Here is a 23,921-nt window from a genome sequence, read left to right on the forward strand (position 1 = left end):
CACCCAGAGTTGTTAGAACACCCAAGTTTTCAAGAAATGCCAGGCATTGGTATTTTATGTGGAGTCTGTTGAATTTAAAATTAAACTAATTGGAAATATGTCCCTACACTGCCTGAGCCAATCAGCTGCCTGGACTTGGTGCACTCTGGCTGGAGTGGCAGAAGGAGGGCTGCCCAGGACCCTGCTGCCTGCAGATCCTGCCTGCTTTCCCATGGGTGGGGTCTTCCCATGGGCAGGGCCTTCCTGTGGCGGGAGGGGCGGCTTAAGACCCGTGGGGTAGGGAGTCATCAGTTCTGTGAATGATGGGGGTGGGGGCATGGCCTGAACACATGTTCCTCCACAGCTGCTGCTTGGGGAGCCCTCTGATTCCAACCCCTGGCCTCTCCACTGGGTGATAACCCCATAAATGTCCACCAGGTGGGCTGAGCCAGGGAAAGGTAGAGGTGGAGCTGACCCCTGGGCCTTCTGCCCACCCCTGAAAGGGCCAGGTCTTGGACACACCAAGCTACCCTGGTGTAGAGATGGCCCTTTATCAGTCGAAAGGGCTGGACCTTCGATACTCACCCAGATGGTGGCTGGTGGTGTCCACCTCCTGGATGAGCAGGTGTCTGGCTCCTGCCGGGATCTCGAACATCTTGATGTAGCCTTTGTTAGGATTTGGAAAGATAAAGGCAAATGAGAAGGGAAGAGGCTCACTTGAATGCGGACAAGGCAAGGAGGGCCCAGCCCCTCAAAAGGTCTCCCAAGGCCCTGGTATTTCTGGGATTTGAAGAAACCAACCAGAGAGGGACCAGCAGGAAGCTACTATGTATCTGCTGGAGTCACAGCCCAGCAGGCACTGGGTCCTCTCCCGCCTCTTCTGACTAACTTCAGAATCACATCCCAGACGCCCCCTCAGCCGCCTCATGGAAAGCACAGTGGGATTCCTGTGGGATACCTGGGAATCCCACTGGGGTATGAATCTAAGAGGCCCACTTTCTAGGAGGAAGGCTCTCAGCAAATTATTTGGCCCCTCTGACCTCAGCCCCTTAATCTGTACATGGAAGGTGCAGTGCTCTCATGGGGCCATGGAGAGGGCGGCCCCAGCACCTGACTTCAAGGGCCTTCCATGGTGTGGGGCTTTGAACCAACGTTGCTTCTCCCCACTTCAGAGGCAGACTGGTGGAGGCCCATAGCGGTACAGTTGGCTGCTGCAGCTCCAGCCAGAGGACCGAGGGCCAGGAAGAGGTCCAGCTCAAGAATGAGGCTTACCAGAGGGCTGCTTTCCCAGAGCCTACCTCTGCAGAGACCCCAACTTCCTCAGCCCCATCCTGTGGCCAAGAGGGGACAGATCTACTGGCCCAGAGGCCGCAGGCTGCACTGACCAGCCCAGGGGAGTCCTGCTGACAGCCAGCTGGGGGCAGGACCAGAGACGGAGGGAGCAAGAGACAGACAGATCAGGCCAGGCAGCCCTGAGGGGCTGGGGAGAGAGTACCCTGTGCGGATGCCTGCCCTCAAATAAAGACATCTGAGACCCAAACCCTACATCTTACAGCCCAGTATTCTCTGCCCTACCCCTGTGAATGGCACCCCCATTCTCTCTGCTCCCTGTCTACCTAGGAGCCTGGCTCTAGTTGCCCCTGACTGAGGAACCTCCCATCACACCCCTCCTAGACCTTCGCCCAGAGCAGCTATGAACATGCAGGCTCACAGAGCCCATGTTGTGCAGAGGTGCTGCAGGTAGTTGGGTACTGGGGTGGAGGGGCAGGGCTCACCGTCCTTCTTGGGCGAGCGCGTGAACATCCCCTTGACCACTTTGCAGTGGCTGTTGTCTCCTCCACACACGCCGCACTTGTCCTCCTGCTTGCTGGAGCCGATCACCCCGTCACAGCCCACCTTCTGCAGGAGGGGAGAGACAGGGAAAACTTGAGACCCTACCCTCATTCTAGCCCTGGCCTGGCCCTGACCCCAGGGTCCCCCAAGGTGGGTGACACCTGTTCCCTCCTGCAGCTCCAAGGTCTGCGCTTCCTTCTCAGCAGTTGATGATGTGGTGGGAGGATGCTGAGGGTGGGAGCAAGACAGAGCCCTGTGACCATAGGCACCACCCTTGGCCCAGCCTCAGTCCACCCACTGAGATAGTGTGGCCATCAGAGGGCTCTGTGCAGCCTCAATAGGGTCCCATTCCAAGCTTGCTCGGCTCAGCTCAGCCAGCCTCTCAGATCCTTTCTGTCCTTTCTGCTGTAAATCAAAGACCTGGGCTGGCCCCTCACACTGCTGTCTCCCTGGATGTCCCACAGCTCACCCTCCAGAAGTAGCCCCTGCAGGGCTCCCTCCAAAGCTGAGGTTTCACTTTACACATGAGGAAAACAACGTCCCCTGTAGTGTGTCTGGGAAGGAGGCGGCAAGAGTTGGTGGGAACGCATTTGCTTTCCTTCTCTCCAGCCATCCCTTCAACACTCCTACTCCAGTAGCTAAAAGCATCCCCATTTTGGAGACCAGGAACCAAGGCACTGGGTGAGCAGTGACATACCTGTGCTTAGGGTCCCTTGGGAGAGCAGTAGCACATCCAGAGTTTTTCACCTCTGTGGCCTGGCAGCATCCATTCCCAGGCCATGGATGCTCCATGGGGAGCCGTCCTGCATGCTGATTGCAGGTGGTGACCCCACCAATCCCTCTCAGAGTGCAACAGGGAGGGACTGCCTCTCCTCTGGGCTGGTCCATTCCCTCTATTCACCCCACAGTACTCAACAACATCACAAGTTTCCCTCTTGGCCCTGGCTGCCAGGAAGCTCAGAGCCAATTCTCCCCTCCAGAGTTCTTCCACTATTACCTCTGGAGAGACTGCTTCCTCTTCATTTGCTCTTTGATTTTTGACTTTTGTCTTCCAGTGACCTTTGAGGGCAGAGGCTCTCGACAATAAAGGGTTATAGAGCAATAGTTAAGGTGACATTTTTTAATGCATGGGTAAAAGTTAGTGACTCTTGGTTTCATGGACCTAGTATTTTATTATAAGCCTTTGGAATCATTTTTGGAAGTGAATAGAGTGCAAAACAATCAGTAAAATGAACATGTTCGTATTTATTTTAATGACACCAGAAGAAAAAAATTTCAACGAAGGGCAGCAACATGATAAAAAACAAAAAAGACCATTGCTGTTGAGTCAATTCTGACTCATAGCGACCAGATAGGCAACATGATAGGGAAAGACATTCGTTGTCTAAGGCACAGAAACCTGAGCTAAAAGCAAAGACCTACCACTTCCTGGCTGTGTAGTCTCAGAGGGCACATTCTGCAAACTCTCTGAGTCTATGTCTTCACATTTGTGACATGTGTAGGGTTGCCATGAGGTGATCCCTGTAAAACATTTATACATTGCCTGGCACAGAGAAAGCCCTCAGTAAAGGTGATGCTGAGGAGGAGGAGGAAGAGGGAGAGGAGGAAAAGGAGGAGGACCGGACGATGAGGAGGAGGAGGTAGAGGAAGAAGAGGAAGAGAAGAAGGATGAAGAGAAGGAGGAAAGGGAGGCGGAGGAAAGGAAGGAGGGAAAGAGAAGGAGGAAGAGGAGAAAGATGACGAAGAGGAAGAAGAACAGGAGGAGGAAGAGGAGGAGAAGGAAGAGGACAGGGCGGGGGAGAGAATCCCTTTCTTAGGGTGGTACCTTCCTTTCTAGACTCCCCTGGAGGCAGGGGAAGATTGCCTCTGCTCCAGCCTCTAACCTGGGGGTGAGGTTAGTGCAAAGGTTTCCAGTAGCTTCTCTGCCTGTCTGCCTGCAGAGCAAACTGGAGGCAGGAGAAGTCTCAGCAGCTAGGGCATCAGGCCGTGCACACTGGGCACACAGGGGCAGTGAGGGGAAGACGTGCTCCTGGACTCCGAGCTGGACTCGATGGAAGCCAGCCCAGGTGAGATCATTTGACTCAGCTGAGTATCAACTTGTATTTGGGAGCTCTTCACTGATTTATATGCTCTTTATAAAAAGGGTTGGAGCCAGTTTACAACCGAAGATATACTGAATGGAAATTCAATGGATTGCAATAGGTGGAGGCTATCTGGACAGAGAAATAATGAAGAAACATGCTACATTTTAAAATTGTTGCTCTAAGGAAAAATTTGTTCTGGGCTTCACAGAAGTTGGGCAAAAGGAAAGCAGAAAAAATTAACTACTTGGTTTGTCAAACTTTGAAAGACATTAAAATGGCCTGTTATCATTTTTCCTTTATTCTAACACACCTTTTTTTCACCTTTTATTTTTTCTGAAACCAGAGTGTATTTAATTGCCAGTCAAGAGAGCTTTGCCTGCCACCTAGAGGAGTGTTTTTGTCTGGGAACTTGAGGTGGTATGACCCAGGCCCAGGTAAGCACCACCCCTGGCTCGGTGACCATCTATCTTTGGTAAGTGTCTACTGTCTACCAGCCTTCAGGAGAAGCTGTTTAATGTCTAGCATTCTGTAACTGAATTCATGGGGGATGGTAATACCAAGACTTCAATCAAATAGAAAAGGCCAATGAAGCCCAGGTTCTTTGACTGGCCTGAAATGTCACCTTAGATCCTAAAGGGGCTAAAGGGGTCCAGCTGACAGCTCAGGTTAGGATGCCACAGGTCCCCCATGGCTCTGCATGGTTGCTGCCAGCTATTGCCAATGTCCAGAGAAGCTGACAGCTTAGATTCCATGTCAGTGCAAGCCAAAGGGAAGAAGTTGGTAGCAATCTTTGGGTGACTGTCATCACAGGGAGAGGTTGCTATTGTTGTTGTTAGGTGCTGTCCAGTTGGTTCTGACTCATAGCAACACTATGTACAACAGAAGGAAATGCTGCCTGGTCCTGTGCCATCCTCACAATTGTTGCTATGTTTGAGCTCATTGTTGCAGCCACTGTGTCAATCCATCTCCTTGAGGGTCTTCCTCTTTTTCACTGACCCTCCATTTTACCAAACATGACACCCTTCTCCAGGAACTGGTCCCTCCTGATAACATGTCCAAAGTACGTGAGACAAAGTCTTGCCATTCTCACTTTTAAGAAGTATTTTGGCTGTACTTCTTCCAAGACAGACTTGTTCATTCTTCTGGTAGTCCATGGAATATTCAGTATTCTTTGCTAACACCATAAATTCAAAGGCATCAGTTCCTCATTCTTCCTTATTCATTGTCCAGCTTTCGCATGCATATGAGGCAATCGAAAATACCATGGCTTGGGTCGGGGCACCTTAATCCTCAAAGTGACATCTTTGCTTTTTAGTACTTTATAAAGGTCTTTTGCAGCAGATTTGCCTAATGCAATATGTTGTTTGATTTCTTGATTGCTGCTTGCATGGGCATTGATTGTGGATCCAAGTAAAATGAAATCCTTTACAACTTCAACATTTTCTCCGTTTATCATGATGTTGCTTATTAGTCCAGTTGTGAGGATTTTTGTTTTCTTTATGTTGAAGTGTAATACATACTGAAGGCTGTAGCCTTTGATCTTCATCAGTAAGTGCGTCAAGTCCTCTTCACTTTCAGCAAGGTGTGTCATGTGCGTATTGCAGGCTGTTAACGAGACTTCCTCCAATCCTGATGCCACCTTTTTCTTCATATTGTCTGTCTTCTAGGAATATTTTCTCAGCATACAGATTGAATAAGTATGGTGAAAGGATACAAACTTTTCTGAATTTAAACCACACAGTATCCCCTTGTTCTGTTAGAATAACTGCCTCTCGGCCTACGTACAGGTTCCTCATGAGCACAAGTAAGTGTTTTGGAATTCCCATCCTCCAAAATGTTATCCTTAATTTGTTATGATCCACACAGTCAAATGCCTTTGCATAGTCAATAAAACACAGGTAAATATCTTTCTAGTATTCTCTGCTTTCAGCCAAGATTCATCTGACATCAGCAATGATATACCTCGTTCCATGTCCTCTCCTGAATCTGGCTCACATTTCTGGGAATTTTCTGTTGATGTCTGCTTCAACTCTTTTTGAATGACGTTCAACAAAATTTTACTTGTGTGTGATATTAACGATATCGTTCAATAATTTGTGCATTCTGTTTGATGACCTTTCTTTGGAATGGGCACAAATATGGATTTCTTCCAGTTGGTTGGCGAGGTAGCTATCTTCCAAATTTTTTGGCATAGATGAGTGAGAGCTTCCAGCATTGCATTTGTTTGTTGAAACACCTTAATTGGTATTTCATCAATTCATCGGCCCTTGTTTTTCACCAGTGCCTTCAGTGCAGCTTGGACATCGTCCTTCAGTACCATCGGTTCTTGATCATATACTACCTCCTGAAATGGTTGAACATTGGCCAATTCTTTTTGGTGCAGTGACTCTCTATATACCTTCCATCTTCTTTTGATGCTTCCTGGGTTGTTCAATATTTTCCCCATAGAATCAGTCAATATTGCAACTTGAGGGTTGAATTTTTTTCTTCAGTTCTTTCAGCTTGAGAAATGCTGAACATGTTCTTCCCTTTTGGTTTTCTAACTCAGGTCTTTGCATATTTCCCTGATACTTTACTTTGTCTTCTCAAGCTGCCCTTTGAAATCTCCCGTTCAGCTCCTTTACTTTATCATTTCTTCCATTCTCTTTAGCTACTCAAGAGCAAGTTTCAGAGTCTCTCCTGACATCCATTTTGGTCTTTTCTTTCTTTCCTGTCTTTTTAATGACCTTTTGCTTTTGGGGAGATGGAGCATATTTAATGAGGTGTTTCTCTCCTTTCCTGCGTTATAAAATCTTATTGATTAGAATCAGGAAAGATACTAGTTTATTTCAATTTTTCCCCTTTTTATAACAGTTTTTAGATAACATATTTTGGTGGCATGTGTTTACTATATCAAGGTAGCAGATTGTACTCTTTATTAAAGCAAAGTCACCTGATGAGCCTTGTTTAATACTCGGATTCTATTTGAGTCTCTGGTCTATATGTGTGTGTGTCTTTGTTCAGCTCATATATCTTTTGCTGTCATTCCACTTTTAACCTTCCTGAGTCACTTTGTTTTGATATTCTGTAATTGACAGCATCTACTTGGGTATTATTTTTGACCTAGTATTAAGAATTTCACACTCATGCGTACTGTTATAAATGATATAGTTAATCTTTTCATTGTCCTTTTTGTGTGTATTTTTAATCTTTCCTTTCTGTCTCATTTTTTATATCTTTTGCAATATGGTCACATATATGTATATGTAAGAAAATATGTGTATATGTTCTCTATTCAAACTTTTCTGCTTTTATCCATTTGAAATTACTATTAATTAATAAAATAGTCATTGTCCATGTCAGGAATGAAGTTATATCCATTCCCACTAAGATGGTGAAGTAGTGCTCTTACTTCCTCCTGGTATGTTTGCAACTGTACTCATGGGTGTCATCTAAATTTAATTCTACTAACTGTTAGAAAATCTATACTGTTTCCTGTGCTTGCTTCCTGTCCTTTGCTATTCTGACACCCATTTGTGAGTATTTTGTTCCACCCTCTCTGAGCCAGCTATGTGGCCTGGGCTCCACCCCAGAGGCCCTGCCTGGTCCCCTGGCACCTGCTGCTGTGGCATCATGGGGGAGCTCCTTCAGCGCTAGCTGTGGTCCTCCTCAGACCACCTAAGTGGAGGGAAACCCGGCAGTGCACTCTCCAGCTGTCCGAGTCCACGTCCCCTACCTTCCAGCCATCCCTTCCATGTCCAGGTGCTTGTGGAATTCTGCCAGGCTCTGTCAGAGCTTCCTGAGGACACTGCCATTCCTCACAATGGTCAGACAAGTCAGCCCTCTGTGGCACCCACAATCAGTCCTGGTTATGTACAACCTAGTGGAGGCTTCCAGTTGTTTCTAGGGGAATCTGGCAGGGGCAACCCTGCACTCATGATGCTACTGTATGCTGAGGTTACCCCATAGGTGTTTCTTGTGGCCACCTAACATAGACGCCAAGGACATAATAACAAAGGACAACCCAACAAGGCATTTCTATTGAGGGCCAACCAACACGCCCCACCTGGGCATTTTTCTGATGGCTACCTCTATTCAAGAGCACAAATCCAGGGCCCAGCAAGTGCAGGGATGTGGCAGTGTATCACCTTAAGGGGTCACCTGTGGACCACAGCATCGAAATCACCTGGGGAGCTTGTAAACTCTCATGCTCCCAGGCCATGCCACAGACCATGGAATCAGGATCTCTGAGGTGGAGCCCAGCTCCTCAAGTGAGACTCCTAGGGTCACTCAAGTTGCAGAGTCCCTGGCATGGGGAGGGAGTCACCCCACATTTGCTGAGAGTCTGCTGTGTGCTGGTGCTGTTCCCACACTTTGCATGCTTAGCCTCAGTGAATCTTCCCAAATACACCAAGAAGGGGAGGCGATTACACTGGACCCCGAGATGCTGTACCTCACTGCCTGCACTCACCCTGCAGTCCCCGCGCACACAGAGGCTGAAGGCGTCCTTGTAGGAGCAGCGCGTCCCGTCGTGCACCATGCGCTTCATGGACACCACCTCCCCGGTCTCCCTGGACTCGCAGTATAGGTGGCAGCGCTCCTTGGCTGGGGAGAAACAGCAGGTGTGGTGAGGAGCCTGGCTGTGCCACCCTCTAGGGCTTGCCCAAGGTTGCCCGAGAGAACCACCAGTATTGTCTCTCATGGGGCCTGCTTGATTCACCTGCCCCTCCCCAGGCTGCCTGCCCCCTGGGTTGGGAGAGAAAGAGAAAGTGGGCAGGTGACTCCAGCCCCCTGGTGTTTCTGAGCCTGTGACCCTGGTGGTACTTGATTTAGGAAGAGGTTTCCCTAAGTGGGAGTCCCTGAGTGGTGCAATTGTTGCCAACCACAAGGTTGGTGGTTCCAACCCACCCAGAGGTGACTCAAAGAGAGGCCTGGAGATCTGCTTCCAAAAAGCAGTCATTGAAAACCCTACGGAGCATAGTTCTCCTCTGACACACATGGGGTTGCCATGAGTTGGAATAGACATCGATGGCAACTATTTTTGTTTTTTTTTTCCCAGTAAGTGAGTCAGGCTATTTTTAGTTCTCTGATCCCTGGGACCCCGTCCAGAAACTCCTGATACTCTCTGTGGAGAGGCTAATGGCTGTTTGCCTGGTATTGACCTAAAGAACCCTTTTACAGTCAGCTTTCTCTGAAACCCTTAAGCCTCCTTGATTCAGCCTTGGGTTCCTGCCCCGTTCCTCCTTGGCTTTATCTCAGAGGTCACTAAGTTACTGGTTATTATTTGATGTCCATTTACTTTTCCCACCAGACCGCAGCCTCCAAGAGGGGTCTTGTGGGTTGAGTAGTATCCCTCCCAAATTCATGTCCACCTGGGACCTCAGATTGTGACCTAGTTTGGAAATAGGGTCTTTCCCAATGCAATTAACTAAGATTGGGGGGGCCCTAAATCCAATGACTGGTATATTTATAAGAAGAGGAGAGAACACACACAGAGACAGAAGACAAGAAGGTCATGTGAAGACAGAGGCAGAGATTGGAATGATGCTGCCACAGGCCAAGGAATGCCTGGGGCCACCAGAAGCTGGAAGAGGCAAGGAAGGATCCTCCCCTAGAGCGTTCAGAAAGAACTGGCCTGGGTAACCTCTTCCTTTTGGACTTTTAGCCTCCAGAACAGAGAGAACAAATTTCTGTTATTTTGGTAATTAGCTGTGGCAGTCTGGGGAAAATACAGTCAGGGTGTCGCCCCATCTGCTGTGCTCAGCCCCCATCTCCTGCACTGGTGTGAGGGCAGGGGGCTGGCGCTGCTCACTATTGCTTCTCAAAGAGGTAACAAATGGAGCGATAGTTCAAGGTGACAGAGAGACTCATGCCCCAGCCTCCCTCTCCCGCCCCAATCCCTGGGAGGAACTGAAGTTATGTTTTATAATTCCATCATGAGTGTGTGTGGGTGTCGGGGGCAGGGGGAACAGTTGCTGTTGAATCGATTCCGACTCACAGCAACCCTATAGGACAGAGTAGAACTGTCTTGTAGGGTTTCCAAGGAGCGGCTGATGGATTCTAACTGCCAACCTTTTGATTAGCAGCTGTAGCTCTTAACCATTGCACCACCAGGGCTCCTTTACAGAAGCAGATTGCCACATCTTTCTCCCTGAATTGGGGGGAAGGAGACCCAAAATGTAATGCAAACATCAACAGATGACTGTACTGCAAATGCCTAGCATAACCACACTGAAGGGGGTGGGGAAGAGAAGAATTAATCAAAGTAACCTTGGAAAACTATCTTGACTGAAAACTCTTGGACCAAAGGAAAAAAGAACTGTACATAATTGCTGTGACCTTGTTCATAAAGGTGTTTCTCATGGAGGAATATGTTCGGGATTCTGAAACCACTTTATATGTCCACTGGCATTGAACAAATAAGCAATTGCATTGTAGATCCCAAGAACCAGACTTCTCTCTGCTGGAGAAAGAAGTTACAAATAAGGAAATCGGGGGGAGGAAATGAGCCTGTGGTGTTGGATTAGAATCAGAGGGATCAGTATAAACATGTAGCTTTTAATATGTATGCTGAGAGAGAAAGTCAGAAATAGAGATGGTATGAGTATATGGGCTTGTATACATACTTGCTGTTATGGATTTAATTGTGTCCCCCAAAAATATGTATTGAAATCCTGGCCTGTATACCTGTAAATAGGATTCTGTTTGGAATTAGGGGTTTTCTTTATTATGTTAATTTGGTCATACCTAAGTAGGATGGGTTCTAAACCTAATTACTTCTGAGTTATAAAAAGAGCAGGTTCAACACAGACACAAATACAGATACACACAGACACACACACACACACACAGACACACAAACACACACAGGAAAAGACAGACGCCATGTGAGGACTGTCTACAAGCCAAGGAACCAAGGAACATCCAGGGCTATGGACAAGGAAGGAATAGACATGGCTGAGACCCTGATTTGGACTTCTAGCCTCCTGAACTGTGAGAAAATACATTTATGTTCTTTAAAGCCACCCACTTGTGTATCTCAGTTACAGCCACACTCGGAAACTAAGGCACATGTGTTTCCTAGCTCTGTCCACTGAGTCAGTGACACCCCAGGGTATGAGCACCCCTAGTGACTCCAATACAGGTTACCTTGGAAACATAATTAACCTATCTGTGCCTCAGCTTCCCCATCCATAAATAAGGATGACTCTGTTACCTACCTCTTTGGGTTCCTGGGTGTCAATACATGTAAAGCACTTAGAAACATGTCTGGAGCATAGTAGGTACTCGGCCAACATGAACGGTATTGTTTTTCCCTTTCCTTCTGCCCCAATGAGACCCCTCTCTTCTTGGGGCCTTGAGGAGATGCTGGGGCTCCGAGTTCTGAGAGTCCAGCCCGTCTGCCTCCCCAACGGCCAGGTGAGCAGAAAGATGCCCAGGCCTGTCCTCCCAAGTGGTCAGCTTTGCAGAACGCCCATGGCCCTACTCCTTGGATTAACTTGGTGTCTATAGGGGGCAGTCTGGGTACCCTTGCAAAGCTGGCTCAGCAACCTTTGGTGCACTGGTGCTGTGAGGCCTGTCCCTACGGAATGCTGGGAACCAGGGATAGGCCATAGCACATAGGAGCTGTGGATGAACATCCTATCCCCCACCCCAGTCTGGTCATAGCACCCCAGTTGTCCTTTGAGAAACCACTCCTCTCACCCCTTCTGTGAGACTCAAACCCCACTCTGCGGCTCCAGGAGAGGTTGTGCCCCACCCCTGGCCATAGTGGCTTAGTCTAGGAGGACGCGGGCCCCGTTGTGGTTAAAAGCACCAGGACAGGGAAGGCTTCTTTCACCTGAAGTTTCTGAGTTCATAGCATATAAGGTGCCAGGTGCTGAGGCCATTCCTGCCCCCACATAGTGGGAGAGAGGCCAACACTGAAGAAACCAAAGCTGAGAGAAGTAGAATGAGGCCCTGGAACTATCACAAGTACCTTGGTCCAGCCATGCCTGAAGCTACCAGACTTTCCAGTTCCATGAGCCAATAAATGTCTTTTAATGATTAAACCTGTTTGAGTCTTGCTTTCTGACACTTGCCTTGAGAGTCCTGACTAATGGATGAGAAGCCCAGAGGTAACCTGGTTCCTTGGGAAGGGTTAGCCCTGGCTGCCTTCAGCTCCGTCCCCACCCTCATCCCTGGAGCCTATCTAACTATGCAGTTCCAGCCTCATCCACCAGATGGTGACTGTGGGAGCCAGGCACCCACTGAGCCTCCAGCCTGGCTCCCCCAGCCCTGCATCCTTGGCCAAACCCAGTGTTCTGGCTTCTCTGGGACTGCAGCCCACTGTGAGTCCTGACCTCAGCCCAAGGAGTGGACCCCAGTACCCACACTGGCCAGGTTGGGCTCTGCTCTCAGCCCAGGTGTTGCCCACACCCTTGTGCCAGGCAGAATCGGAGGCACAGAACACTGGTGCCAGTCCCTGCCTGTTCACCCAGGCATATCTGCTGGGTGCCCACTGCCCTCCAGAGGCTCACCGTCCCAATGCTCGTGAGGCAGCCAGTGGTGCTGGGCATTGCCATGCTCGAAGTACAGGTCCCACTGGCGGCACTGCTCCTCACGGAAGTCAGCCAGAGAGTCAGGGCAGTCCTGGGGATTGCAGAGCTGAAAATCGTAGCCAAGGCCTGAGCAGGTGCGGCCCCCATTGGCTGGGCTGGAGAGAAAGCAGAGGCCTTGAGCTTGGTGCCACCAGACAGAGAGTAGCACTCAGGGCCACTCAGCACTTGTGGGATCGTTGCATATCAGGCACTGGGGGTGGGGGGGCAGCTCTGCTGAGGGAGGAGATCCAGCCCTGCCCTGTCCCTGCCACAGGAACCAGGCAACTCCCCAGGCTCCAGGTCTCAGGGCCTTGGGACGGGATAGGCTGTACCTCTCCCTCACGGGCTCCCTAGGGAAGGGAGCATCTGCTCACAGCCCTGTACACCCCACCAGCACCATCAGATCACTGTGATTGTTGTTGACTGGGTATTTGGGTTCTGCCTTCCCCACTCTGCCATAGGCCCAGGACGGCAGGGGCTAGGTGAGGCTTGCTGACAATCAGGTCTGCAGCATTGACACACAGGGGCAACTCAGAAGCCCTTCTGAGACAGAGGGGCCCTGTGTGCATTTGGCCTCAACCAGGGCTGGGCACACAGTGTACGCTCCCTTGATGCTGGTTCTCTTCCCATCTGAAGGGAATGTGGGAGGCGTTTCTGTGATTCCCTTGCTTCAGTGAGAACAGTGCCAACCCACAAAGCACTGCCCTGCAGAAAAAGAAAAAGCCTCCCTCCCCACCAGCTCTGGGTGGGCAGGATTCCCCTGGGAGGCAGGGCAGCTCTGGGAGTAGCCGGGAGACCTGGGCATGGCAGACATGCAGAACCCAAGCCTCCACCCTGCCCCCAGGACTGGCACCTGAGACTTGGGCAAAAGTCTCGCTCTGTCGCAGAGAGGATGGCAACAGCTTCTGCACGGGGTAGGTAGTGATAAAGGAACTTGCTTCCATAAGGCCCCTTGCATGGTATTAGGCTCTCAAGGGCAGAGAGTGGAAAGAATGATGCAAAAAATTTTGTGGAGAACGAATCAACAGGCCATGTTTGAAGGGGAGGATGAAAGAAAGGGCAAAGCTGTGATTTACAGCCTGCTGACTGATGGGGCCACAGAACCAGTGAAAATAACACCAAGGGTGGCATCAAGAAGGAGAGTGCAGTCCTGGGTGCAGGAGGAACCAGGAGACCTTGGGCATCCACGCTCAGCAGCCCCACAGTGGTGACTTGGGTCCCATGGATACAGCAGCTAGTCTGGAAATGGCAGGAGGGGCCAGGTTGCCCAGGCAGGAGCCGTACTAATTTGAATGGAAATCCATGTTATGACTGAAATAGAATGTTAGCCATAGAATTCAGAGGAGACGTGGTAGGAAAAGCAGGTCAAGAAGCTGGAGACTGTAGATTGCTTTCAGTTTTGCAATCACAAGAGTGGGGACAGCTAAGAACACAGGCAGAATTCAACCTGATGGAACAGAGGGCCTGTGGCAAGCACCTTCCCCCTTGGCCCATCATGGGTCAACGTTGTAAGGAGGGAAGCTGTGTGCAAGTGTGGCAAGTAGTAATTAAAAATGTAGCAGTCTGGTCTGGGTGCCTTCACTTGGGGAACTCGTAAGAGATGTGACCACATAGGGGTGTTAACAACCTGGGTTGTTAATGACAAGGCTGAGCCCATGAATTCTGAGATGCATTGGGTGCTGTGGCTGTGCTGTGCCTCCCACTGGTGGGGCTAGGCCAGTGTAAATAAACCGTGTCAGAACTCCATATTGCCACACCTATGCTGTCTGATGGCCATGGGTCAGTGGAGGAAGCGCCAGGCCTGGGCATGGGCTGGGTGATGCTCCTGTATGCTGGTTTTGTGGACTGATGGGTCTGCAGGCAGTTGGGGCAATCCCTGCTGCAATCCCTGTCCCTTGCTGCCACCACCAAAGAGAGCAGGACCACAGAGGGTGCAAGTGGGGAGGGTGAGAGAGAGTACATGTACTCCTCTGGGGCCGAGCCTGGGAATGAGTCCTCTGTACCCCATGAACCCAGCTGGAGCTAGCCCCAAGTCAGGCACAGGGAGTCAGGGCCTGGATACCAGGGGTGAGGTCAGATCTGCTCTCCCAACTGCACCCTGGACCTGTTATTCCATCCACACATGAAGGGCAGCAGACACTAATAGCATTTATTGAGTGCTTGCTGCATGCCAGGCATGTGCTGCAGGACAGGAACACGTGGTTCTTGCCAGGCAGCCAGTAGCCGCCTGCAGTGCTATCTCCCCTGTTCCTAGATCTCACTTTGAGACATGTGTTAAAGCCCCCCAGAGGGGCTTGAGGAGGGGGCAGAGAGCCACTGAGCCCCTTCCTGCCTGTGCTCCTGGCCAGGATCGCAGCCTGGAGATCCCAGGCAGGAGGAGGGCAGGAGGGGAGGAAAGGGCTCCAAGTACAAGCTGGGTTGATAGGCCCCAGGCAGGGTGCCCCTGGGGTGTGGGCTCTTCCCCTGCCGGACCCCAGTCCCGGGCCCCTCCCTGAGCCCTCACCCCGCGTCCCGGCCTGCCCACATGGACTCACTTGATCCTCCCTGCCCTGCTTCTGCTGACCCCCTCTGGCCCCCGTGGTCAGTTCAGGGTCTGGGCAGACTAAACAGAGCATGGAAATTGCTGCATAGGCCAAAACACGGTGAACTCTGGAAGCCCAGCCAGGCAGTCTGGACTTTCCCTGAGACCTGTGGGGCCAAACTTTGGGGTTCACAGGCTCCTCTGAGAAGTTGATGTGAAGCTAGAGACCTACTCCCCCAGCAAAATGCACACGCACAAAAACTCATACAATTTCTCAGACCCTGGAGCCCTGCTGAGGCCATGGCAGGGGCCATGGAAGGGTGACAAGCCTGTGACTGATGCTTAGGGGTTAGTGCCCAAACCCAAATATCTAGAAGGGGTCAGGTGGGTGAAGGAGATGAGGGAAGTAGGTCGGGTGGGGTTCCCCATGAAGGGCACAGCCTGAGCTCACTGCCCACCAGCCTGTATTTGAGCCCAGCATTGCTATAGCACCCAATTTAGAAGCTGGAAATCTGTTATTTTTTAAATATTGATATCTCCAGATATTTACTATTTTCAGGTAAATCAAAATGTTTTAAAAAAGCAGACAGGCTACAGAAAGAGACAAATGCCACATGTCTCCAGGCAGTCCCTGGGGCTGCAGTGTAAGCCTCGAATAGGCAGGTGGAAGACCAGAAGGGTGCTAATGTCTCCATTGCCACAACTGCATGGGAGGCCCTGGGGTGACTACTGGCCCCAGGTCACACGGTGAGTCACAGGCCACAGACTCTGGCTCCATAGCCCTTGCTCTCGATGGGGACACTACACCGGATGAGGCCGAGGGCTGAGGCAGGAGGCGGCTCGGCGGTAATCCAGGTGAGGAGTGGTGAGCATGTGAATAGGGAAGTGGCTGTGACCTGAGGAAAGGGCATGGCCTGGGTGGGGTGGTAGAATAAGAGGGCCAAGGAGGAGGACAGGACAGGGAGGCAGGAGCAGGAGCACAATTGAAAGTGGGGAGCCTGGCTGGCACAGGGACAACCTCCCTACAGGTTGTGTCTCCCCTGGGCAACCGGACATGGGTAGCATTTCGCTGACCCTGCCTCTCTCCTGATTGAAGACAGCTGCTGCTTGGCTATGGCAGCCCCTGCTCAGGCTCCCAGCATCCTGGGGCCAAGAGAGCTCTCCTCTTCGTCTCCTTTTCCCCTCTGTTCCACCTTCTATCCTCAATAACCTCGACTACAAAGGGCAGAGTACACTGGTGTCAAGAGTAGGGCTGTAGTCCAGGTGGGAAGTGCTACAGGCTGTGGGTCAGGAGACCAGGTCTCCAGGTCCCCACGGCCAGCTCTGCCCCTGTAGGCTGTGTGTCCTGGGGCATGCACACTCCTCTGAGTCTCAGCTTCCTCCTAGGTGGGGTGAGGAATGGCCAGGGCTGCCTGCCCCTGTATCCTCTCTAGAACTACTGTGCAGATAAGGCCACCTAGCCAGGGGTCCCCACCACCTCAGAAGGGTAAGGGAACAATGGGGCCAACTCACTGTGGGTTGTCACACTGGCGGGTCCTGAACTTCACACCCGTGCCGCAAGTACGCGAGCAGGAGCCAAACGGACTCCAGGTGCCCCAGTTTCCATCCCGTTTGAGAATGTCAGGTGTCAGCCAGATGCAGTGTCCTTTAAAGCAGTGCTGAAAGACAGAGGCCGAGGCTTCAGGGGCTGCCACTCACTCTTCAGCCTGTGGTGCCTGTGATGTCTGCTCTGTGCCTGGTCATGGAGTATCTGACCCTGTCCTGCCCCTACAAGCTCAAAGCCTAGTTGGGAAGACAGACCTCATACAACCAATGGCAGCAAGAGGCATAGTGAGGTGTTGGCCCACTCAGCTCTCCCTAGCCACCCGCCTGGCCTCCCACCAGCCTTCAGTGCCTCGCCCAGCCGACTCTACCCCCTCAGCCAGAGTGTGTCTACAGAATACATGCCACCAGTGGTACCCAGACATGGTGCACTTACAAACGTAACACTGGTACAGCAAGCCCGGGATTTCAGAGATACATTATGATCTATTTATTTTAGTAAAAAAGGCAATTAAAAAATTATGTAAATAGAACAAGTGATACGCTGATATGACAAAAATTCTTGAATACACAAAGTAGATGACTGGAGTGTAGGAAACAACAATTCTACAACTTAAATCTAATCACACTGGTGCCCCTCCATGGGGAGGAAGCTTATTCAATTTAGGGGGCCCACCTTAACAAGAAGATTGCAAAATTAAACATACTAAATTAGGTATAAAATAAGATGTATTTATTTAGAATAAGAAAATATATCACAAATTTTTGAAATGGCGTATCTTTGGCTATGTGTATTTTCACCAAAAAAAAAAAAAAAAGTTGAGTATTTAGAGGGTTAAAATGTTGTGGGGTTGTTAACCAATGTCATAAAACAGCATGTGTGTTACTGTTACATGAGAAACTATCTGTTCTGTAAGCCTTCACCTGAAGTACAATAAAATATTTTAAAAAAAAAAAAAAAAGAAAATATATCACAAAAAAATTTAAGAATTTAAAAACAAACAAAAAAGAGAGAACAGTGATGAGTGGATCAATTGATCATCTAACATGATTTTTTCTACAATTCTGACTGCATATTCTTTGATTCCCCTCTTTATATGTCAATAGTTTTGTAATATTGTTTCTATAAAGAGAAAAGAAAGATAATGCATTCATTCCTCAGCTAACTTTTTCTGTAAAGGACCAGATAGTAAGTATTTTAAGCTTTGCAGGCTATTAAATCTCTGTTGCAACTACACAACTCTGCCATTGCAGCATGAAAGCAGCCACAGACGATACATAAATGAATAAAAAAATCAAAAACCCATTGCCCTTGAGTCAGTTTCAACTCATGGCGAGCCTATAGGAGAGGAGTAGAACTGCTCCATAGATTTTCCCAGGAGCCCCTGGTGGATTTGAACTGCTGACCTTTTGGTTAGCAGCCAAACTCTTAACCACAGTGCCATCAGGGCTTCACATAAATGAATAGACATGGCTATATTCCCATAGGGACCCTGGTGGCGCTGTGGTTAAGCATTTGGTTACTAACCAAAAGGTCAGCTGTTCAAATCCACCAGCCACTCCTTGGAAACCCTATCGGGCAATTCTACTCTGTCCTATAGGGTTGCTATGAGTTGGAATCAACTCAATGGCAACAGGGTTTTATTTTCTGTTTTTTTTGTTTTGTTTTTTTTATTCCAATAAATCTTTGCGAAAAGAGGGAGCAAATGGAAACTTCCAGAATGATGATATAAGGAGCTTGGGGCAACCTCTTCCTAGTAGAATAACCATTTAACTGGTGAAAACTATTTAAAAAACAAACAAAAACAGCTATCTACAGTTTCTGGAAATTGTCCTAAAGGCATACAGCAAATGAAGAAATATTTATTCAAGAAAATTTACTAAATTTTGGTAAGAACAATGAAAGTCTATGGCATTTGAGGCACGATCTGCTCCCATTTCTCTCCCAGCTCATGTGGCAGAAGCTGTACTCTGCGCAGGTGCTTCCAAAAAGATGGGACTCTATCTCCCCAAATCCCAGTCTAGGACTATGGTTTTGCCTCAAGACAGGCAGACCACCAGCATCTTTCATCTCCCCCAAATCCAAGTTGCAAAAAGGCTATTCCAGGCAGGGGAGGACAAGAGAACTGAAGTTCCCTTCCTCCAACCAGCCTTCGCTTATAGGATGGAAGCTCTACCCTAGGTACAGCAGGCCAAGAATATTGGAACCTGACCACCCTGACCCAGCTCACTCATAAGGTAGGGGTTCCATTCTTGGAGGCACAAGTCAAGAATTCTAGGAGCTACCATCCCCACACAGTGACCCACTGGTAGACAAGGGGTGCCACTTTGGGAGAAGAGGGCCACTGTCCCCATCCCTAGCTATTGTGCAGTGGTGCAGTAGTTTTGCCCAGGGGAAGAGGCAGAACAAATAGATGCATATGTCTCCAAAAAGGACTGACTGACTTTAGAATAATGCTTGCGGAAATTCATGAAGTGCATTGTCAGGAAAAATAGAGATCTTGGTAGTGAGCAGTTAAGAGGAGGCCACTAGCTCCATGATACTACTAGCAACAAACAAAACAATAAACCACCTTGAAATTTAACAGAGATAACCAGGGACAAAGACAGCTAAGAAGAGCCCTCCTGAGGCTGGAGCAAGCCTTAAATACTGGCAACATTCTTTAACTAGACTTTGACTAGATCAGACTACAGAGCAAGTTATGTCCCAGCCCATTATCAAAAACAACAGAGCAATCAGCTAACAATCAGTGAAGACTAACAGTTGGGTGAAATGCCAATAGAGGCAGACAGACAGAAGCTCAGCTGAGAGATTAAAGAAAGAAACAATCAAGAGAGTCTGGCTAAAACCACTGTTGGAAGGTATGTGTTGGAGGTGACTGTGTGTGTACATATGCCCAAGGCTGTGACCTCTGAAAAATAACATCAATAGCTGCACATTGCAGGAGAAATAAATTTCACTGAAACATTCCAGTCAAGTCACTAAACAATTATAAAAGCAAACAGCAGACAACAACAACAAGGCCCAGGGGGATCCATATAGACAGTTGCTTCAACGTATTATTTAAAATGTCCAGTTAAAAAAAAATTCTGAGTGCTCACTTCAGCAGCACATATACTAAAATTGGAATTATATACAGAAGCTTAGCATGGCCTCTGCACAAAGATGACATGCAAATTCCTGAAGCATTCCATATTTTTTCAGTTCATGTATATGAGACTAATGGGCATACCAGCCAGCCCAAAAGCAAAGACAAGAAGGCAGAAGGGGACAGGAAACCTGGACAAATGGAAACAGGGAACCCGGGCTAGAGAAGGGGAGAGTGTTTACACATAGTGGGGTTGGCAACCAATGTCACAAAACAATTTGTGTATTAACTGTTTAAAGAGAAACTAATTTGCTCTGTAAACTTTCACCTAAAGCACACACAAAAAAAAATCTGAGACACGCAAAGAAATAGAAGGGCATGACCCATACTCAGGAAAATAATCAGGCAATAAAAAGTGCTTTTGCAGAAGTCAGAAACCCTGGTGGCATAGTGGTTAAGAGCTCAGGCTGCTAACCAAAAGGTTTGCAGTTCGAATCCACTAGGTGCTCCTTGGAAACCCTATGAGTCAGTTCTACTCTGTCCTATAGGGTTGCTATGAGTCGAAATTGACTCGATGGCAATGGGTTTGGTTTTTTTGGTTTTGCAGAAGTCCAGATGTTAGATTTAGTAAATATTTCAAAGGAGCTAATATAAATATTTTCAAAAAAAAACAAAAACAAAAGGAAACCATGTCTAAAAAACTAAAGTACATGAATGATATCTCACCAAATAGAGAATATTAGCAAAGAGATAGGAATTATTAAAAAAGCACCAAACAGAAATTCTGGAGTTGAAAGTTTCAAAAACTGAAATAAAAATTCACTAGAGGGAATTAACAGTAGATTTAAGCTGGCAGAAGAAAGAATCAATGAACTTGAAGATAGGTCAATAGATATTACAAAGAGCAAAGAGAAAAAAAAGTATAAAAATGAACAAAGCCTCTGAGAAATGTGCATCATCGTTGTTGTGTTATTAGTTGCTGTCAAGTAGATTCCAACTCATGGGACTTCATGGTGCAGAGTAGAATTGCTCTGTAGGGTTTTCAAGGATGTGACCTTTCAGGAGCAGAACACCAGGCCTGTCTTCCAAGGTGGCTCTGGATGTGTTTGAACTACCAACCTTTCAGCCAGTAGTCAAGCACTTAACTATTTGAGCCACCCAGGAACACCATTAAACCAAAAAATCAAACCTGTTGCCGTCGAGTCAATTTCGACTCATAGCGACCCTATAGGACAGAGTAGAACTGCCCCATAGGGTTTCCAAGGAGCAGCTGATGGATTTGAACTGTCAACCTTTTGGTTAGCAGCTGAGCTCTTCACCACTGTGCCACCAGGGCTCCAAGAAACACCATTATGCACACTAAAATACACATAATGGCAGTACCAGAGAGGAGAGAAAGGAAGGAGCAGAAAAATATTCAAAGAAATAATGGTTGAAGATGTCCAAAATTTGATTAAAAAAAAAAAGTTAATCTACACATCCAAGAAACTCAATGAACTCCAACTAGGATAACTGTAGAGATCCACACCCAGACACATCATAGTCAAGGTGTTGAGAGACACAGAGAAAATCATGAAAGCAGCCAGAGGAAAATTACTAATACAAGTACAAGGAAACTCCAATAAAATTAATACCTGACTGTTTATCAGAAATAATGGAGGCCAGAAGCCAGTCGGATGACACATTCAAATGCTGAAAGAAAAAAATCTGTCAACCAAGAATATTATATGCAGAAAAACTATCAAATATGAAGGAGAAATAAAGATATTCCAAGCAAAGAAACAAAACTGAGAGAATTCATTGCTAGCAGATTTGCCATATAAAAATTACTAAAGGAAGTTCTTCAGGCTGAAAGAAAGTGACACCAGAGATTAACTTGAATCCTCAGGAAAAAGTAAAAGGCAACTGCATAAAATAATATGTATATAATTGTATTGTTGAACCTACAACATTTAGAAATGTAGTATATTTGACAAAAATAGCATAAAGGAGGCAAGTATGAACAAAGATAACTGGAGGAAGGAAATGGCACCAGATAGCAACTTGAATTCATAGGAGGAAATGAAGGGAACTAGAAATGATAATAGAAGGTTTTAAATATATATATATATATATATATATATATACACACACACACACACACACGTATGTATGTATTTTTTGTTGTTGTTGGGTGCCATCAATTTGATTCAAACTCATAGCAATCCAACGTTCAACAGAACCTAACACTGAAACACTGCCCAGTCCCGTGCCATCCTCACAATCATTGTTATATTTGAGCCTATTGTTGCAGCCACTGTGTCAATCAATCTCACTGAGGATCTTCCTCTTTTTCACTGACCCTTTACTTTACCAAGTATGATGTCCTTCTCCAGGGATGGGTCCCTCCTAATAACATGTCCAAAGTATGTGAGACGAAGTCTCGCCATCCTCTCTTCCAAGGAGCACTCTGGCTGTATTTCTTCCAAGACAGACTTGGTCATTCTTCTGGCAGTCCATGGTATATTCAGTATTCTTCACCAACACCATAATTCAAATGCACCAATTCTTCTTCAGTCTTCCTTATTCATTGTTCAGCTTTCGCATGCATATGAGGTGATTGAAAATACCATGGCCTGGGTCAGGTGCACCTTACTCCTCAAAGTGACATCTTTGTCTTTTAACACTTTAAAGAGGTCTTTTGTAGCAGATCGGCCCAAGGAAATAGGTCATTTGATTTCCTGACTGCTACTTCCATAGGCATTGATTGTGGATCCATATAAAATGAAATCATTGACAATGTCATTCTTTTCTCCATTTGTCATGACATTGCTTATTGGTCCAGTTGTGAGGATTTTTGTTTTCTTTACATTGAGATGTAATCTATACTGAAGGCTGTAGTCTTTGATCTTCCTCAGTAAGTGCTTCAAGTCCTCTTTGCTTTCAGCAAGCAAGGTTGTATCATTTGCATATCACAGGTTATTAATTAGTCTTCCACCAATCCTGATGTCACATTCTTCTTCATATAGTCCAGATTCTCAGACTATTTGCTCAGCATACAGATTGAATAAGTATGGTGAAAGGATGCAACCCTGACACACACCTTTCTTGATTTTAAACCATGCAGTATCCCCTTGCTCTGTTCGAATGACTACATCTTGGTCTATGTACAGATTCTTCATAAGCACAATTAAGTGTTCTGGAATTGATAAATTTAAAAGGATTGAAATAATACAAGTCTTTTCTCTGGTGAAAATGAAGTGAAATTAGAAATCTATAACAAAAAAATAGAAAATACATAAACATATGGAAATTAAACAACACATTATTAAACTACCAACGAATCAAGGAAGAAATCAAAAGAGAAATAAAAAAAAACTTAGAGTCAAATGAAAATGAAAGCACAACATACCAAAACTTATGAGATGCAGCAAAGGCAGTACTCAGAGGGAAATTTATAGCATAAACGCCTACATGATAAAAGATCTCAAATTAATAGCCTAACTCAACAACTTAAAGAACTAGAAAATGAAGCACAAACTAAGCCTAAATCTACCACCCAAACCCGAAAAACCAGATTTGTTGCCGTCAAGTCCATTCCAACTCATAGCAACCCTATAGGACAGAGTAGACCGGCCTCATAAGGTTCACAAGGAACAGCTGGTAGAATCAGACTGCTAACCTTTTTGGTTAGCAGCCGAGTTCTTAATCACTATGTCACCAGGGCTCCAAAGCTACCAGAAGAAAGGAAAAAAACAAAGATCTGAGCAGAAATAAACAAAATCTAAAATAGGAAAACAACAAAGAGAATCGACAAAACCAGAAGCTGGTTCTTTGAAAAGATCAATCAAATTGTCAAATCTTTACCTAGACTCACAAAGAAAAAAAGAAAAAAAAAAAACATTCAAATAACCAAAATAAGAAATGAAAGTGGAGACATTACAACTGACCTGATAGAAATAGAAGGAACTATGACAGAATACTATGAACAACTATACACCAACCTAGGTGTTGAAAACTTAAGTGAAATGGACAAATTCTTAGAATCACACAACTTACCTAAACTGACTCAAGAGGAAATGGAAAATCTCAACAGACACATAATAAGGAAAGAGATTGAAACAGTAATCAAAAACCTCCCAAGAGAATGAAGAGAACAGGATACAAGGAAAAGATTAGTCCCAAGGACTAATGGTCCACAGCTACCAAGGCCTCCACTGGACTGAGTCCAGTACAGCTAGATGATGCCCGGCTACCACCACTGACTGCTCTGACCAGGATCACAACAGAGGGTTCTGGACAGAGCTGGAGAAGGATGTAGAACATAATTCTAACT

General features: G+C 47.1%; 1 protein-coding gene and 1 non-coding gene across 2 annotated transcripts in view; one reads left to right on the forward strand and one right to left on the reverse strand.

Moving 5' to 3' along the window:
- Positions 1-23,921, reverse strand: part of ADAMTS2 (ADAM metallopeptidase with thrombospondin type 1 motif 2) — a 298,006-nt gene that overhangs the window by 23,868 nt on the left and 250,217 nt on the right. The window contains exons 11-15 of the mRNA XM_004387150.1: positions 16,488-16,633; positions 12,395-12,570; positions 8,347-8,480; positions 1,755-1,878; positions 565-645 (exon numbers count right to left, since the gene is read on the reverse strand). Coding sequence (XP_004387207.1) covers positions 565-645; positions 1,755-1,878; positions 8,347-8,480; positions 12,395-12,570; positions 16,488-16,633 — 661 coding nt within the window. The remainder of the gene's footprint in view (positions 1-564; positions 646-1,754; positions 1,879-8,346; positions 8,481-12,394; positions 12,571-16,487; positions 16,634-23,921) is intronic.
- Positions 19,612-19,718, forward strand: LOC111822596 (U6 spliceosomal RNA). The gene has a single exon (XR_002825733.1). It is a non-coding gene; the product is annotated as a U6 spliceosomal RNA (small nuclear RNA).

This window comes from Trichechus manatus, unplaced genomic scaffold, assembly GCF_000243295.1.
Source record: "Trichechus manatus latirostris isolate Lorelei unplaced genomic scaffold, TriManLat1.0 scaffold00181, whole genome shotgun sequence".
In the NCBI taxonomy this organism is placed as follows: Eukaryota; Metazoa; Chordata; class Mammalia; order Sirenia; family Trichechidae; genus Trichechus; species Trichechus manatus.